This window comes from Caretta caretta, chromosome 2 (genome assembly GCF_965140235.1).
Source record: "Caretta caretta isolate rCarCar2 chromosome 2, rCarCar1.hap1, whole genome shotgun sequence".
Lineage (NCBI taxonomy): Eukaryota > Metazoa > Chordata > Testudines > Cheloniidae > Caretta > Caretta caretta.
In genome coordinates, this window is record NC_134207.1 from 59,737,420 (window position 1) to 59,755,734 (window position 18,315).

General features: G+C 43.5%; 1 protein-coding gene across 5 annotated transcripts in view; it reads left to right on the forward strand.

Moving 5' to 3' along the window:
* The first annotated feature begins 1,503 nt into the window (after positions 1-1,503).
* The window catches only part of SLCO5A1 (solute carrier organic anion transporter family member 5A1), a 125,147-nt gene continuing 108,335 nt past the window's right edge, over positions 1,504-18,315 (forward strand). For 2 of the 5 annotated variants that reach the window (XM_048840906.2, XM_048840909.2), the window contains exons 1-2: positions 1,504-1,669; positions 3,348-4,778. In XM_048840906.2, coding sequence (XP_048696863.2) covers positions 3,833-4,778 — 946 coding nt within the window. In that variant the 5' untranslated portion in view covers positions 1,504-1,669; positions 3,348-3,832. Of the gene's footprint in view, positions 1,670-1,875; positions 1,972-2,023; positions 2,321-3,347; positions 4,779-18,315 lie in introns of those variants that run through there. The other 3 variants (XM_075125142.1, XM_048840908.2, XM_048840907.2) reach the window with 3 other exon arrangements.

Here is an 18,315-nt window from a genome sequence, read left to right on the forward strand (position 1 = left end):
TTGAACCAATTGTTAGTTAATCAAAGCAGACATGTAATATTATGATATTCATATCATATACTCTTCATGATCTTTTTAGGATAGGGAATGGGTCAAAATAGAGTAGACTGATGCATGCTTTGTCAAATCATACCTTTAATAATTTGCAGGACTATGTCCAGAATTATAATAGCACAGTAGAAACTCAGAGTCACGAACACCTTGGGAATGGAGGTTGTTCGTAACTCTGAACAAAACGTTATGGTTGTTCTTTCAAAAGTTTACAACTGAACGTTGACTTAATACAGCTTTGAAACTTTCCTATACAGGAGAAAAATGCTGCTTTCCTTTTTTGTTTTTTAAGTAGTTTATGGTTAACACAGTACTGCACTGTATCTTTTTTTCTTTTGTCTCTGCTGCTGTCTGATTGTGTACTTGAGGGCCCAATGAGATGTGTGGTTGACTAGTCAGTTTGTAAATCTGGTGTTTGTACCTCTGAGGTTCTACTGCAGTAGGGATTTAACGAAACTGAACAAACAAAAAACCTCAAAGTTTTGGAAGGGATCTAAACCCTCATGCTTCAGGGTACACACCAACCTCTAACTAAAGGGGCTTAGGAAGAAACTTTCCCTGTGATTAGGTTATTCCATAGCTGCTTTTAGCAGCGTTTCTGAGGGCCACCATCAGATCCCGGACACTGGACTAGGTGAATCATCGTTTAGTCTGACATGGTATGCATGGGCAGTGGGTATCAAAGGCTGGGGAAGGCTGTGCCTTCTCTGACACCCAGGGGTGGCCCCGCCAATTGCTCCGCCCCCAGCCCCCTCCTGCTTCCCGCTCTGGCCCCCTCTTCCCAGTTCCCCTATGCAGTGGCCCCACCGCGGGCCGGGGCTGGCGCTGCGCGTGCCGCCTACCCAGCCAGCGCTCTGGAGCTGGGGCCGCGCCCCCCACCCTCCCGGCACGCCGGGGCTGGGGCCACTCCAGGGCCGGGGGACGCTAGCCTCGGGCAGTGGCCGGTGTCCACGGTGCGGGGCTCTGGGCTGCAGCAGCGGGGAGGGGGCGCTCAGCTGGAAGGGGCGGGGCGGGGCGGGGCTAGCCTCCCCCAGCAGCCAGGGGCGCACGGGCTGCCCAGGATGATCGGGCGATTTCTAGATTCCTAGCAATACTTGAGAGACAAGAGGGCTGAGGCCATCGCTTTTATTGGACCATCTTCTGCCGGTGAGAGAGACGCGCTTCCCAGCCGCAGAAGCGCCTCTCTCTCTGCCACAGAAGTTGGCCCAGTCCCAGATGTTGCCCCGCGGGCGCTGGCCGGTCCTACCCCCGGCTACGGCGAAACGACCGAGCTCGCTCACTGGCTCCTTGAGCGACCGGTGCGGATCGGCGGGGCAGGGGGCATCCCCCTCTCCAGGGCGCACCGCGCTCCCCAGAACCCTTCCCAGGGGCGGCCGCCGGCAGACCCGCGCCCCGCCCGCTCCGCCCAGGAGGCTGCCCCGGCGCGCCTGCGTGGGCTGCTCCGCTGCCGGGACGCGGCGGCGGCGGCGGCAGTGGCCGGGGGGGCCCGCGTCCGTAGGGGGGGGCGAGGCTTCCGCGGGAGTCCGGCTCAGCTTGTAGCTCCCGCCTCCAGGACCGCGCGGAGCCGAGCCGGGCCCTCCCATGCCCCTTCCCCTGACGCAGCGCCTCGCCCTGCGGGGTGAGTAACAGGCTCTTTCTTCTTTATTGTTGGTCCTGGCAGCCCTCCTGGGGTTCAGTGACTCTCCCTCGTGCCGCGCTTCCCCCGCCTGCTGTGTCTGACCGTGCTTGGGTCGGAGGCAGTGGACGGGCGCGCAGAACAGTGCGTGGGGGTCGCTGAACGTACAACACATGCAGGTTGTAACTGGCAGCCACTCAGCGTAGAGACGCGCGTGCCCTTCAGCGTGTAACGCACATGCACATTATTGCACGGGAGTTGCTGCACTTGCCAGCTACATGGAGAGAGTGTGGGAGTCATTGAAGGTGCTGTGTGTGCATGCACGCGTGCGGCTTATGCTGTGAGAACAGGCTGGAGACATGCTCGTTATTGTATGTGGGTCATTGCACACGCTAAGTACATGGAAATTATTGCACGAGTTGTATGGTAGTGGCAGCTGCTGAGTTGAACTGATACCCTCCACCTCGACCCCTACTTTCTCCCTTTCAGTGTATTTGTGTCTGTCTTCACCGGTTGCACAAAGCGGAGCTGGCCGGAAAGACAAAAGGAGAGCTGACACACAAAGGCCAGCAGTTACTCTCCCAGATGGCGACACACGCAGAGACATATTTCACTAGCGGTATACTGATTATCATGTGTGTGCACTACATATGAGTAGGTTTGCATGTATTCTGTATATGTACTGTATGTCTCTGTGTATGCATGTAATCTGTGCGTGCAGTTACAGCTCCATTAGCTCTTTGTGCCTGTGTATGTACCAGGTGGATCTATGTGTATTGTAAGGACCCTGTTTGCTTTTCTCAAAAAGAAAAGGCGGACTTGTGGCTCCTTAGAGACTAACAAATTTATTTGCTTTTCTGTGTGCTGCATGTGTGCATCAGATGGGTGCCTAGAGAGAGTCGCGTTTCTGAATCTCTTTGTTTCCTGTGTCCTCTTCTTTTCCTTGTTTTGAGAAATACCGCTCATGATTTCCAAGTCTCCGTAGATTAGGAAGCTAGCCAGGCGAACTCGGTGTGGGATGCAGACAGTCTGCAGTGTCCCTGATATTTGTAATTGAATATTTATTCCAGTGTGTTTATTTTTAGTACTGAAAATAAAGGAGTTGGTATGTTGACCTTTTGCTGATGCATTTGGCTGTAAATAATAGGATCTCTCTTTGAATGAGGCACATGAATTTTTTATATATATATATATATATATATATATATATATATATAATATTACACATTCATCTTATACAAATATCTGTACTTTTGTTTTCACAGATAACATAAACTGAGTGTGTTCAAATGTCTTGCAGTTCTTCTATTTCAGTGGGAGCAATCCAGTAGGGGGTGGTTATGATTATGAAAATGGTTATAATTAGTTCCCTCAAAATAAAATGAATCTGAGTGAGTTGTAATTGAGAGGTTAATTATGAGACCACTACAAGAGAGAAGCTTTAAACTGGACAGAGTCAAGGGAATGGGTGTGGGGTGGGGGTGAGGGGGGTATACGATTGCTGGGAAAGGGTCTCAGACGTCCTGCTCTTATTGTTCAGGAGTGGAGAGGGAGTTTGGCAACAGAACCCTTCATGTCCTTTTCTAGTCTCGGGTCAGGGAGCTGCAGTTGGGAGCTAGTGCCGGGCAAAGCAGGACAAAAGCAGCACACTGACCTTCTGCTTGATCTCTCTGCGTTACAGATTGGCAGATTTAACATCAGGAGGTTTTAAACAGGATTCTGTGCCGACAGCCTCCCCGCTGCAGCCTGCGGATAGGAAGAGGCAAAGATGCAGATGACCAAGAGCTCTCTCTTGCCCAGGCTGGGCTGTACCTTACACCCTGGCACTTTTTCATTGTTAAACGTGGCCAGTTAATCCACGTGGGAAATGTTCCAGCAGAAGGATAGAGGCACCGTCCAAGCTGTTCATAGCTCGGCTGCTAGGATAGCTCCCTGAAAAGCTCTAAGAAGGATGGAGCCACAAAGGACACCGCTAGACATGTGCTCTTATACATTGATATGTGCCACGGTTAGTTGTGTGTTGGAGTCGGAGAAGTAAATCCACAGAGAATATGTTACACTTCCTTGGGTTTGCATGATGAAACGGCAACGGAGGTTCTAACTGAACAATACGATGTGTCCAATGTTTTTTTTTTTAACTTAACCCAAACTAGAGTTGCTGCCAGCATGGCGTCGAGGGCGATAAAGCAGCAGCACCCATTCTCCCCCAGAGAACAGCAACTGGAGGATCAAGCGGAGAGCTTCAGGTCCAAAAGTTTGCCGGCTCTGAACAGGTCTGCTCCTCAGATTACTGCAACACAAAGCACCCTCCTTGAGGCAGAACGGAGTTTCCTGCACAGTTTCCAAGAAAGGTCTGACCTGAGATGTGGCCTTGACACCGACAAATCAGCTCACAGTAACGGTGCTGGTGCTTCTGGGACTGTGTTTTCTTTCACAGCCTCCAGCTTTTCAGGGATCAGGAGTTTCACTGAGAGGACAGACTGTAATAACTTTGCTGGCACAAGCAAAGGTGTTTCCCCAGCTTCCACGTTGCTAGCTCTCCCAGGTAGAAAGTGTCTCAGCATGGTGCTGACAGATTCCCGTTTCTTCTTGGTGTGCATGTGCTTTCTGACCTTCATTCAGTCCTTAATGGTCTCTGGGTATCTGAGCAGTGTTATTACCACCATTGAAAGGAGGTACAGTTTGAAAAGCTCTGAGTCTGGGCTGCTGGTCAGCTGTTTTGATATTGGTAGTCTGGTGGTTGTGGTGTTCATCAGTTACTTTGGGGGGCGCGGACGGAGGCCGCTCTGGCTTGCCATAGGTGGGTTTTTCATTGCTCTTGGGGCTGCACTTTTTTCTTTACCTCATTTCATCTCTCCACCATATCAGATCCAAGAATTGAACTCTTCCCTCTCTAACGAGGGCTTGTGTGTGACTGGCAATAATACCGCCAAAGACCATTTGGAGTCACTGGCCTGTGTCAAGGACTCAGGTGGAAATGATCACTCCCTCTATGTAGCTTTATTCATTTGTGCACAAATTCTCATTGGCATGGGCTCCACACCCATCTATACCTTGGGACCAACCTACTTAGATGACAATGTCAAGAAAGAAAATGCATCACTGTACCTAGGTAAGGCATCTTAGTAAAAATAACTGTAAGCTTTTTAAAGGGACACCATTGGCTCAAAATCTAATCCTTTTCAAAAAATGAATTAAAGTTAGTTCCAGGTATTACACCTGCCCTGAGTTTCCCTGCTACTTTTTGTAGTGTAATGGTGACATTTTAAAATTTATTTTATTCTCTCCCCTGCTGTATTGACCAACTCTCTTATATATAATCAGTTAGTGTCACTTGTTTTTGAGAAACTGTGACACTGACTACACACACACGGTCTCAAATGTACAGTGGGTCTTTTTCTCTAATGTTTGTCAGTTATAGTAATTTTTGGGGTTATAAATAACAATTGTAGGTAACAGTTTTTCAGAACTAAATGTTATTTTACAGTTTACAGTGTTCCATAGAGATCTTTGATAATAATGAAGCCTTGTATTTCAAAACTTCAGCTAACATACGTTTACCATAGAATCATAACATTTTGTGAATACTGTGGAAGAGTTGTCATATTCGAATAACATACTTTATTTTCCTAACATTTATTTATCCTTTTTTAGAAATGTGTTTTGGCACTCATCACTAAATCATCTGAAAACTTTACATAATTTAAAAAACATTAGTAAAATAATGGGAAATAATCAACCTCCATGGAAACGTCACAAAATTAAACAGTCCCTCCCCCACATCTCAACTGTTAAATTGATCCTTAAATCAATCAAAAACGTGACCAGAAATGCATGTCAGGCTGTCCCCTGAAGTTCTCCAACCTTAGATTTTGGCGGACAACTGGTAGGAGATATTAGGTCACCCCCAGAGAACAGCCGGCACCTGGCCCTTGGTAGTTTAATCCTGAGAGTAATTCCAATGATGGAAGACAGGTGATCTTTCAGATAATTGGGTCACAGACCAGTAGGCTTTTAGAGATCAAGGCTAGCACTCCAAATGTGCTTATGGGGGAAGCAGTCCACTGGTTTCCATGTTTACAGTAGTATTTTGTGTTATCCTATTTTAAGCTTGCTTACATTATACTGTACTATTTTAAAGGAAAGTAGAGTCTCTGTGAGGGATTGAGAGGACTACTAAATGGTTTTGGATGCTCATCGTTACTGTTTTTGTAGAGTTATTGTCATTGACCTTAAGTTAAATTATTTTGCCCTCAAGTTAACCTTAAAAGCAATAGTTCCATGGAAAATAGGCATTCATGAATGAAACATGCTTAATGAAGTGAGAAGGTTTGCATGTAATTACTGTATTAAGCAGAAATATTAGATCACATGGGGAAGGCCCCAGGCTCACTATTTTTGTTCCTTTTGACCTATTCATCAGCAATCTGATTGTGCTCTGAACCATTTTTAAGCTAGTTCTCTAAGCGGTGTCTTTACAAAGCCCAAGGCATTTTGGGCAGTGCTGGTTTTCAAAAAAGACCTAATATGTTTTATCATAGTGAAATATTGAGTAGGCAACAGAGTACCTTTCCTTTCCCTCCTCCCCCCTGGTTAAGTGGTATTGATGTAGAAATGCAAAGTAGCATGGAGTGAGCTTTCTTGGTTTTTGGAAGGGAGGTAAGCAATCAGGTCAGGATAAGTAACTATAGATTGTAGTAGCAGAGAAAGGGATTTGAAACTTTCACGAAAAAGAGAGAGATTTCTGTGGCAAGCAGAAGGACAGTCTCTGAGTCCTGGGTGAAGAGGGAAGCAAGATCAGGATTCTGAAATTGTGTGTTTGTAGTGAAAGTTTTTCTGCTTGCCCAAGTGCTCTGAGTGGAGGACATTGAAATAAAACAAATACTTTGATTTTCATTGTATTAAAAGACTGTCTTTTAGATTAGCAAAGCAAAAGGGAGTTGGAGATGTATGAAGAAATGGATGTGAGCCTGGAGTTATAGGACTGATTTTGCTCTCACTTACCCTGACTGCAACATTATTGGCTTCAGATTCTTTGCTGCAGATGTACAACTCATAAAAAGATGTGTTTTATTTAGGTGCCTAACTTTAGGCACCCACATTTGAACCATTTAGCCTATGAATCCATCAGTGTAGGGATTATGGGGAGAAAAATGTCAATGAATACAATACAAAGACCTCTAAAATAGATTTGTTGTATATAAAAAATATCACAGCTTTATAGTCCAGTATCTCAGGAGCTTACAGGGCTATAAGCAAGTGTTGTTTTCCATTGGAAATCTGGGTATTGCCTCTCTTCAACAGTGTAAAGCTCTGTGGGATTGAATAATATATTGGACTTTTAAAATTGCCACTTGTTCAGGACTGAATGTTGCACATTTGGGGCTTAGATCAGTGATATTATGTTGGTAAACTTGATATTATATTTCATCTTTTGTGAAAACAGAAAACATTTATCTGTTGATTTAAACAAATAAGGCTATTTGAGACTTGCTCAGAGGATTGAACTCTTAGAAGTCCTGATGATGAGATGGATTAGTGGGCAGAGGGCAGGCAAGGTAGCTGATGGTGAAGAATAAATGCATTTGTCACATGGCTCTGCAACTTAGTCACGTGGGCATTACCCCCACATCTGTGGTATGTAATATTCAATTTTCAATTCAATGAGACTTCGTCAGGACAAGCTAAACAAATGTTAGCAAAGTATAAATGTGTGTGGGTTGTGTGCAAACAGAAAGGAAGGGATGGGGTTATGGGTGCTGAGAGACGTTCTGAAGAGAAAAAACAATGAGCTGATGCTTAGTAAAGCATATCTCAGTGAGGAGCATGTATTTTGTTTTTTTTTAAAAAAATCTTTCATATTTCAAAATATAAAGACATTGACATAGGTAATTGAACTTGTTCTGCTTCTGAGTATTTTGCTCTGAAAAATATTTCTTAATTGAGACTTTTTGTTTATAACCATACAACTTTAAAAAAGTTCTGCAAAACCTTAGAGCTTAAAACCTCTTACAACCCTTTAAGGCTTGCCCATTTTTACACTAATTGTAATTCTGTAAAGCCCCTGCAGATCATTAATCCTGATTCTACGAAAACTCACCGTATGGGGCTGTGGAAGCTATTTTATTTATTTTCTAAATTAATCCAGCTCACGGGTTGAGTGGCAATAGCATATCCTCTTCATGCAAGCTCAGGGTGGACAGCTGTTTTAACGTTCCTGGCTGGAAGTCCTGCTCTCAGAAAACACATTTGATGCTTATACATAGTCTCTTGGCTGCCTACACTTCAGCCCATCTGTCAGGATGGCACTGTGCCAATTTACAAGGTGGTATGTCATTTTTATTAAGACAAAGGTGCGAAGCAGTGATGTGCAAACTGCCCAAATATACACAGTGCTGTAAACTCTTCTTTTTTTCAAAAAAAAGTTTCTTTTCTGTAACAGCAATGCTGCACTGATTCCACATGCTACTTAACACCTGTTGACACTTTTGTGCCAACATATGAATAGTGAGAAAGTATAAGATGTGAAATTTGGAGGCCCTCATGTCTTTGAAAAAATCACTATCCTGGCAGGCACCTGAGAAATATAAGAAGAGTCAAAGCAGCAGAATCCAAAACAGAAGCGGGCAATCAGTAGGTTATTTTTATTCAGTACTCCATTCTCTTCCTTGTAGGCTCTGTTATTATGAGACATATCTGCTTTCAGTGGTCTGATATATGCAAATTATCCACTAGTGGCCCATTTCTACTCACATTTATATCAATGGCAAAGTCCCATTGATCTCTATAAGAATTGGATTGGGCCTTAACTTTTTTTTTTGTACTCTTGGCACCATTCCTGCAAACTGACAAATTTTAAAACTGACTTACACGTTGAATAATTCTAACAATCCAGTGAAGGTGTTCTTGGATGCCTTAAAGAACCATGATTTATGCACTTGTGGCTCTTGATTATAATTTATCTCCTGAAAAGATGAGATATTGAGCATTTGATGGGAAGAGTGTTATTAGGCACTCATACCCATACCCCTCACGCTGTGTAAAGGCACTTAAGCTCACCTCTTCCCAAAATTCCCTCTTTGTTTCAGAGCACTTTATTATTTGTACTGGAAATATGTCATATTTTTTTGGTGGGGAGGAGTTTAAATAGCTCTCCTTCTACCTTCCTACCTATCTTAAATTCTCCCTGTTTTGAACCCAGGAAGTTTAATTATATATAATATAATCCAAACATAGAGAAAGCTCTTTGGCTAGATTGTGAGTTCCCTGGGGCAGGGACAGTTCTCTTATTTCTTGTTTGTACAGAACCTAGCACAATGGAGTCCTGACTGTTGATTGGGGCCCTAGGCACTACTGTATTAATAAATAATAATTCTGGAATGCAGTCTAATACTTACTGTTCTAACATTAAAAAACTTTTCTCTCTACATTATGGCACATCCGTTAGTGGGGATCCAGCATCCGTCGTCTTCTGTTAGCTTAATTTTCGTTTGACATTTGAAGTGGGATCACCAAAGCAAAAGCAGGGATCCCCTGCTAATTTCAGAACTAGGGTTGCCAACTTTCTGACTGCAGAAAACCTAACATCCTTGCCACGCCCCTGCCCTGCCACTTCTCTGAGGCCCCACCCCCATTCACTCCACTCCCCTCCCTCTTTTACTTGCTCTCCCCCACCCTCACCCATTTTTACCGGGTTGGGGCAGGGGGTTGGGGTTCGTGAGGGGATGAGGGCTCCGGCTGGGGGTGTGGGCTCTGAGATGGGGATGAGGGGTTTGAGGTGTGGAGAGGGCTCAGGGCTGGGGCAGGGGGTTGGGATGTGGGGGGGTTGAGGGCTCTGGTTGGGAGTGCAGGCTCTGGTCTAGGGCCAGGGCTGAGGGGTTTGGGTTACTGGAGGGGGCTCTGGGCTCGGGCCGAGGGGTTCGGAATGCGGGAGGGCATGCAGGGTGCGGGCTCTGAGAAGGAGTTTGGGTGCCAGGAGGGAGCTCAGGGATGGGGCAGGGGTTGGGGTGCAGGATGTGAGCTCCGGGAGGGAGTTTGGGTGTGGGAGGCGGTAGGGGGTTGGGGTATGAGAGGGGGTTCGGAATACAGGCTCCGGGCACTGCTTACTTCAGGCGGCTACCGGAAGCGGCCAGCATGTCCCTGCGGCCCCAGGTGCAGGGGCCGCCGGGGGGCTCTGCACATTGCCCTTGCCCACAGGTGCTGCCCCTGTAGCTCCCATTGGTTGTACTTCCCAGCCAATGGGAGTTGTGGAGCTGGTGCTAGGGGTGGGGACAGTGCGCAGAGCCTCCCTGTGTAGAGGTGTGCGCGGAGCCAGGGCAGGCAGGGAGCCTGTCTTAGCCCTGCTGCACCACCGACTGAACATTTAATGGCCTGTTCAGCGGTGCTGACCGGAGCTGCCAGGGTCCCTTTTCGACCGGGCATTCTGGTCGAAAACCGGATGCCTGGGAACCCTATTCACAACTGGTGGTAGGATCCAGATTGGATGGCTTATGAGCACTGATAACTGCAAATTAAAGGTTTCAAGGAGTAAGTCTTGTACGTAGCCAAGAATAATGCCACCAAGGACTTTAAAAAACAGTAGTGGGAAGGTAAAGCTAATACTTGCTATTTTATGGACATCCAATGTTATACCAATAAAATAAAAACCATCAGGATCTTATTAAAGGGGAAAAGGCAAAATGCCACATTTATTGTGAATACAGAAAGAATCACAGTAAGCAGTTAGTTATAGTAAAACATTCCATTCAATTTCATATTTATTCACACACTCATTCATACACACACACATACAGGTTCTGTAAGGTTGTTATAAAAGTTACCAGCCTTAGAGTTGCTCATGCCAAGCCACCTGTCCAGGTGGCCTGAACATGAAGAGGGAGCAGGGCCTTGTCAGATGCTCATCTGATGCTCCTGGAAGTTGGTTTGCAGAATCAGACCCCAAAGTTCTCACTTTTTAGAGTCCATTTTTATAGGAGTTTCTTCCTATGCCAGTCTATGGGAATTGCTTCATCATACTGTTGCTGAATCAATCAGCAGATGGCACATTCCTGATGGCTCTGTGCTGCCAGATGTTATCTTGTTCTTTGGTTCTCCCATTCTTCAGGCTGTTGGGTGGATTCCAGTCTGCCCCCCGGTTGTCCTCTGGTTATTTCCACTTGACGCCTTCTTCAGCCGATGGACACTGGATTCTTAGGCTGGCACCTCCCTGATCATTCAGTTATTATCCACAGCAAGCATCCATCCACATACATCCTCTATCTCTATTTTAATCACAATTGTTAACAAAGCGAGATGAATACAACAAAAGGGCAGGGAGTCTCTGGGTGCTGTTTCTGTTGTTACAGAGTATTGCTTTGAGTCTCTCTCTGTGTGAGTAGTAGTTGTTACAAAGAATTGCTTTGAGAACAAGACTCTGTGGTAGAATGTACTAACACAATTAGCAGCTTGCAAGTTTCACACACAGAGGGAGAGAAACAGTACCAAAAACCAAGAGACCTCTTAATTAGCAATACCCTGGAATTTAAACTATGGAGAATCAAACTCATTTGTGATTTTAATACAGAACTTCTTTAATGTGATCCAACATAATCCACCTTTTGAAGCTAAGATTTATAATCGTCAGTGTCACTTTCTATGTAGCCTATTCAAGAGAAGGTACTGTGAGGCAATTTGAGTTTGTGATTCCAATTCATCCCACATACATGATCCTAGTGATGTATCTTTACTACAAGGTTCTGGGGCAACAAGCAAGGTGAGGCACACCCACTTTTGAGGAGTCCATTCAGTACAACCTCTAGTGTCCAATAGCTTCCCTCCCTCCCCAGCCCACCGGCTCGAGGTCCAGGGTAGCCAGAAGGATCCCATGTGTAATATGGGGAGTGGGCTAACCTTCAATACCTTTGCCTCCAGGGACTGTTGGCGTGCAATTTTGACAACAATTTCTCCCATTAACAAATCTGGTTTTACAATACTGGAAACATATTGCATCCATTCATATTGATAAGTGTCAAAACAAAGGAAGAGATCATTGTTTAACAAATGCATCAAACCCTTAATATTTCCCAATACGACCCAGAACATTTTGTGTTCCAAAGTAGCTAGGGCAAGTATCTGCCTTTCAGTGCATCCCATAGCTATGGCTGTGTAGTTTTCTATTTCTAAATTTTTTCTTATGCGTAAGCCATGCGGTAGTATTAAGCCATTGCCAAAGATTCCATCGGTTACCCGGACCAATTTTAGGTTACTCAGACCAATTTGGACCAAGTCTGCATTGGCATGTACTTATTTTTTGTATCAGGCTGTCCTGTAGCTGTGACAGAGAGCTTAATTTATTTTTAATTACCTGCAGGTCTGCAGTATTTTTTTTTTAAAACACACAACAGTGCTAGCGACGAGACAAAACATAGAACACAAAACACATTTCTATTGTGACAGTAGATTCATGGTATTGGGTTGCTCTTCAGCTGACATCAGCTTTTCCTGATTTTCTGAAAGACAAAAGAACATGTTTCTATCCCTTTTTGGGGTGGCAGATTATTGCTTAAAATATTTCTTTTACAAATACCCTTACTGATTGCAGGCAAAACAGAGGAATTACCCCCATATTTTCCTGTTTTTGTTCTATAGGTAGGCCAGGTTTCAATGGCTTCTATCTTTTAAGGGTTATGGGGAAATTATCCCACTGTTTAGTCCTTAAATTCATGAGGTGGGGTACTTCAGTTTCCCTTCTTATACAGCAGACCAAGTTTATAATGTTTTTCCTGCTGTGTTAAGCTTTAAGTTTATTTACAGTAATAGCTGAGAAGCATCATTACAATATGACCTTAAAGGATTTTTCCAAAAATCATACACACTATACATTGTTACAGGGGTAGTTGTTATCATTAAATTTATTAAAATTATCTTTCAGAGTAACAGCCGTGTTAGTCTGTATTCGCAAAAAGAAAAGGAGTACTTGTGGCACCTTAGAGACTAACCAATTCATTTGAGCATGAGCTTTCGTGAGCTACACCGATGAAGTGAGCTGTAGCTCACGAAAGCTCATGCTCAAATAAATTGGTTAGTCTCTAAGGTGCCACAAGTACTCCTTTTCTTTTAAAATTATCTTGTTATCCCATGCCTTTTATTTAGACAATTTGTTTGCTGACCAGGTATGTCCTTTATCTGCAGCTTCTTTGTGCTGCTAGTTCTTTCCTTCCTTTATCATTTAGGTAATTTGCATTTTCACAGACGCTTCCTGCTTTTGGATTTAAACCCATCAGCAGCTCAGAGACTATATCTTAAAAGGGACACAATCAACTTCCACCAGAGTTTTGATTACTTTTTTAACTTCTGCTTCCAAAACACACAGCAATCTGAAAAAGAAAACTCAACCTATTGTGGCTCCCTTTGGAACCCTAATAGCATTTTAATTAAGTAGCATGGTATGTTTGCATTTCTTTTGCCCCTTGTACAATATACCCTGCACGTGTTCTGGGGAAAATGCCCATTCCTTCCATAGTTTAACTTCTATAACATTATCCATATCCATTTTTACATAAGGTGTAACTATTTCTTTTTTTTGCTTACAGAGTTTTCATGCACCTTTATCAAAGTGACAGTCTGATTACACAGAGCCATTTTAAGGCTCAGTGTTTCTAACATTGCTTCTTTTTGTTTTGTGCACCTCACCCCTGCTGTTGCTTCAGAGGGGCACTGTCTTTTTTAATTTCTTATTATTTATTTATTTTCCCCCTACAGCTCTCATCTGCTATTTTGTTACAAAAGCAAACAAACAAACAAAAACCAACCAACCAAAAAAAAGAATCCAGAATTTTTTTCTATTCTCCTGATTTTGACTGCCCTGCTGCAGCAACAACTTAAAAACATTTTAAATTTTGTAAAGCATTAAGTTACCTTTTAAGTGTAAAATGCCAAATCCCAAAGCTAAACAACACTAATCACCTGTGTCTAGCGGAAAGGTCTGTCAGTTTTGCAACTTTGAATTAAAGAGTCAAATGGATTTTTAGTGGCATTATTTAAAATAAAAACAAAACCAATTGGTCCTTAGAACTTTACATATGTAAAAAATGCAGAACCAGTATACTGGTTAGATTTTTATCTAGAATGAGCTCGGGGGACTTGCTTTTATCTGGGCATTGTCATTATTCCTTCTCTTTTTAGATCTGATCAACTTCTCTTTCACCCTATTCCTGTTTAGATTAATATTTGAAAACTGGAGCTCCACAGGAGTCAGGTTGTGAGGTACATTAGTGTAGCTGAGATAGAGGAGATGGTGAAATTACTCACAAGGGAACTGGGGTGGTTGATAAACTGATACACTCTAGTGGAATAGTGTAAGCAAGGCCTCATTTGTATGTAAGGGAATGGTATATTGGAAACCCACTATATATATTTTGAGACATTTGATGCAAGTTGTACTCTCTCTATGTATATTTAAAGAGGAATTGTTAAAATAGCTGCAAATTTATTTTCTGTAAATAAGTTTTATTAAATATAAGACAAATCAAAAGACTTGTATTTAAAAAAAATGCTTTTGTTCCATTGAGACTTCCCTGCTGTGCACTGAACTATTGCAGCAGTACATGAAAACATGAACATGAAATTCATTAGTGACTGATGCTAAGCTAGTTTACTTCCAGTGTTCAGCCTGAGAACGATGGAAAAGGCAAACAAACAAAATGAAAGGTAAATTTGATTTTTAGGCCACACTGTGGCCTCTTTACATTGCTCTGGTTGCATAAAGGCATAGGAATCCAGGGAGATTGTCCCATTGACATATGGGGTGGGGGGCAGGGAAAACACATTTCCTCCCCCGTCAACCCCCACTGTGCACACATGTCAAGGGGACGTATTTCCTCCCACCAGTACAGGGCTGGAGGAGCCGTCTTGTATCAACCTCCTGTGTAGCCCCGGCACAGGGACCTGGTCAGAGCACAGAGCCCTCAGCTGTTCTGCATTAGTGGAGTAGCCTACTAGTGACCAGTAAGGTTGAGTTAACTCAGAGGAGCCCACCGGGTGCTCTAAATTGCATTGGAGGTCAGGGAGGCCCCTGGCAGGGCTCAGAATTTGGAAGGTACAAAGGTGAATCAAACCTGTCTCTGCCCCGCGCCCTGCACCCCCTGAGCTACAGATTTGGGGCCATAAAATCCTTTCTGTTTCCATAATTTAATTTACTAGAATCACAGGTAAGGAAAATATTTTTTTAAATAGGATTTTTAAAATGATTGTGTCTTTCAGTTTGTTAGTTCTAGCCAATGAAGTGCAAGTTTAATAGTGAATTTAAGCTGTTTGTGGTGAAAACAAGTTCAGTAGTAGTTTATAATCCTCCTGTTTCCAAACATAACATAATTTCTACTAGTGTAATGAAATATTAAGGACTAAAGATTCTGTGCACCTGATGAGCAGTTTATATAGACTTGATTTAATGCAGCTGTCTTGCAAAAGGATCAGTGAGAGTATCCATTGGAAAATTTATTCTCTGGGGGGGAATATAGATAATGTGATTTTTTTTTGAGTCTTCAATATGTTGTCTTAAAATAGGAACTTCAGAAAGTGAAATTCTAGAAGTCAGAAATGTTTTTATTTCAGTAATAATGTCAATAGTGATGAAGTAATTGAAGGCAATAAATGACTTTGAGGTTGGCTGAAGGCTGAAGTAAAGCTCTGGTATTTTATAATCACAAAAGTCATTTATTGCAGCTAGAATCCAGTGCCATATGGCGGTGCCTCTTTTCTTCACCAGTCATGGGGGTTGGGTGGTCATGGAGGTGAGGGGAAGTGTATGATGCTCCCTCTTTAAGGTTGGTGAAACTTCTGTGCTCTGCAGGAGGCAGCGCAAGGCATGATATTTCCTTGAGGTTGTACTGACATGATAGAACTACACAATCTACAATGCATTACTGAGGCTTAATGCCACAATTCAGTCCTTGTTGAATAATTATTCAATAGCAGAGCTAAAAAAGGAGTAGCCTACAGCATATAACCATGTTCTAAAATTGGCTTCTAACTGGCACCTGCACTTACCTGGATCTCTGAAGGCTCCATATTGCTCTGGGATCCATCATCTGCTTCAATGACTGAATACTTTCATGGAGCGGTAATTATGTTATATTACAGAGGTGTTGCTGTTCTGCATGTGCTCTCTTGACATGTGCTCTCTTGAGTGTAGGGGGAGAATTTCTGTATTTCTGTTTTGGCATTAATACACACATGCCCTCTTGAATTCCAGACAACAACAACTAAGAATCCATCTTGGCTGCCCTTCTCCCCCCCACTCCTCAGGTATAGTTTCCTGCCCTTTCTGCTGAAAGGCGGGCAACCGGGCAACTGTGTGACATGTGATCTGCCCAGTAACAGCAGGGTATATAAGGGTTAGCATGTCAGAGGGAAGCTGCTGCCCATCTGAGTGGCAGAGTGCTGGGCCACAGAAATGTGTTGTACTCAGGTGCGTAAGCCAGAGCACCATGTCTTAGGGTTGTGGGAGGGTTTAACACACTTGCATGCAGGGAGAGCTGCTAGCTGCCACCCTCTCATCTGGAATTTGTACCCACGATGCTGCAGGGAAGGAGAAAGAAGAATCACCAGCATCAAGCAGAGTTACCACCTACCTGTTGCCTGAGGTCCACTCCTCACCCTGCTGAGTCACCTGGTCAGTTCTGGACCTGATCTGCATAGTGAGATCGAGGTTCCAGACACAAGCTGCAAGAAATGGTAGAGCCCTTTTAAGTCCTCCATATCCCTCACCTGGGACCCATCTTAGGAAGGGAGTAAACCCTTTTTGGTCACAGTATAGTTATAGTGTCACCTTTACCTATTTATCTTGCTTACCTATATTGGGAGTCCTTTATAACATACCCCATTTACTTACCTTGTTTCTAATAAACATACCTGAGTTGGTTTTTATTTTGGGTGATCTTAAACCCCGATGATAGATGTGGGTAGGGAGATGAATCTTTCGACTGGTGTCTGGCTATCCTAGAACCAGTCAACAGGAGGAGGAAACAAGTAGCTGGGAATGGATGATAACATCCCTATGTTTCCTTCCATAGCTGCTCTAGTGACTGTTGGAGCACAGAAGGAAGGGAGGTATCTTTGAAGGAGCAATCTCTCTCATACCAAAATGCTCCTGCTCTGGAGGTGATGCCACAGGTACAGAAGAGTACAAAGTCCTGACATCCCTCTCGTCAGCTCCACACCTTTCCACTCCGCATTGCGAAGGGAGGAGGGAAAGTTGGCTTGATTGAGTTGTCAATCATGGCTCAGAATTAGAAGCTTTTGGGGGCCCATTGTGAGAGGTTTTGAGGGGAATGGCTTGAACCTTTTTGCCACTAGTGTTTAGAGTCCCTCCAAACAGAAAGCGGATAGACAGTTCATCTTGAAATACCTGCTTGAAGACTAGATGGGACAACTGCCGGTCAAACAGACCAGATTAGCATTTGTGACAATTAAAAGGAGATCAGTCCTTCTATGTGAAATGAGATCAAACTGATTGATTAGTCTCTGGGATTAACAGCCAGGAAAGCTAATGGAAAAGGGGGATGAGAGAGGCTGTTAAAGGCTAATGTGTCCATTTGTTCCTTCCCAACCCAAGATTAGGATGGTAGAGGATGGTCTCCAGAGACAAATGAAGGAGTACACAATATACTATAGTTATGAGTCCCTCCAGATTTCCACTGACAGAATTCAAATCTGGGCCATTGTAATAAGTAGTAAGATTTTAAGTAGCAAATGGAGTATTTGATTTATTAATGTAAGGAAACAACAGAATTAGGTCATTAACCTCCCCTTTCCCCCCAAACAAAAACCTAGCATGGTTCAAATACAAAGCCGCACTTTGGAAAAAGCTCATTGTTATAGTTCTCTATTGTTGAAGATGTAGAGAAGCAGACAAACTGCAAGAATAACTGTAAAGACTAACAAAAGGACCCCGTCATGGTACCATGCTTAAGGGTCACTAGATGTGAGAAGTACCCTTTAGATTGTTCATACTGTCCATGTTGTGTGGAGGTATTGGTGGAGAAAGCATGTCTGTAAACTGGAAGAGATAGACCATGTACAGATACTGCGTGGGTTGCTGAATACTTGTGTTAGAAATGTTGACATCACTGAGGTTTATGGTAGAAGGTAGACATTTTCCTATATTTGACAGAAGAAAATAAACAATGGAGTAATATATCAGGAATACTATGAACTTTCCCTTTCTCTTTTAATAAAGATATTCAGCCATTTCAGCCCAGTTGTGTTGTGCTGGTGGAACCTAGGCTTTGGGTCTAAGGGCTGCCCCAAGTTCTAGTTGCTAGAGTGACTCCTCTAGGCTAGAGTGGGTTCAGCCTCATCCCTGGCCTGTCCAGAAACTATCCACATGCTGAGGAAGTTGGTGGCATAGAACTAGCTATTATGTCAGTGAAATCTCTGAATGTTGTGGTAGGGCTATTCTTTGTTGCCTTTGTGCCCTCAGTGTGGCTGGTGAATAAAGAGAGCCAGTGTCCAGCATCTGTGCTGTATTGTGAGGTTTTTGTATGCAAAAGCACTGAAAAATAATATGAAAGAGAAAATTCTTCTCTTGAATATGTGCCTCGCTGCATTTTCCTCAGAAACTAAAAATAAAAAAGTCCTGTTCACATTTTCTGATTTGTCTGTGAGTAACA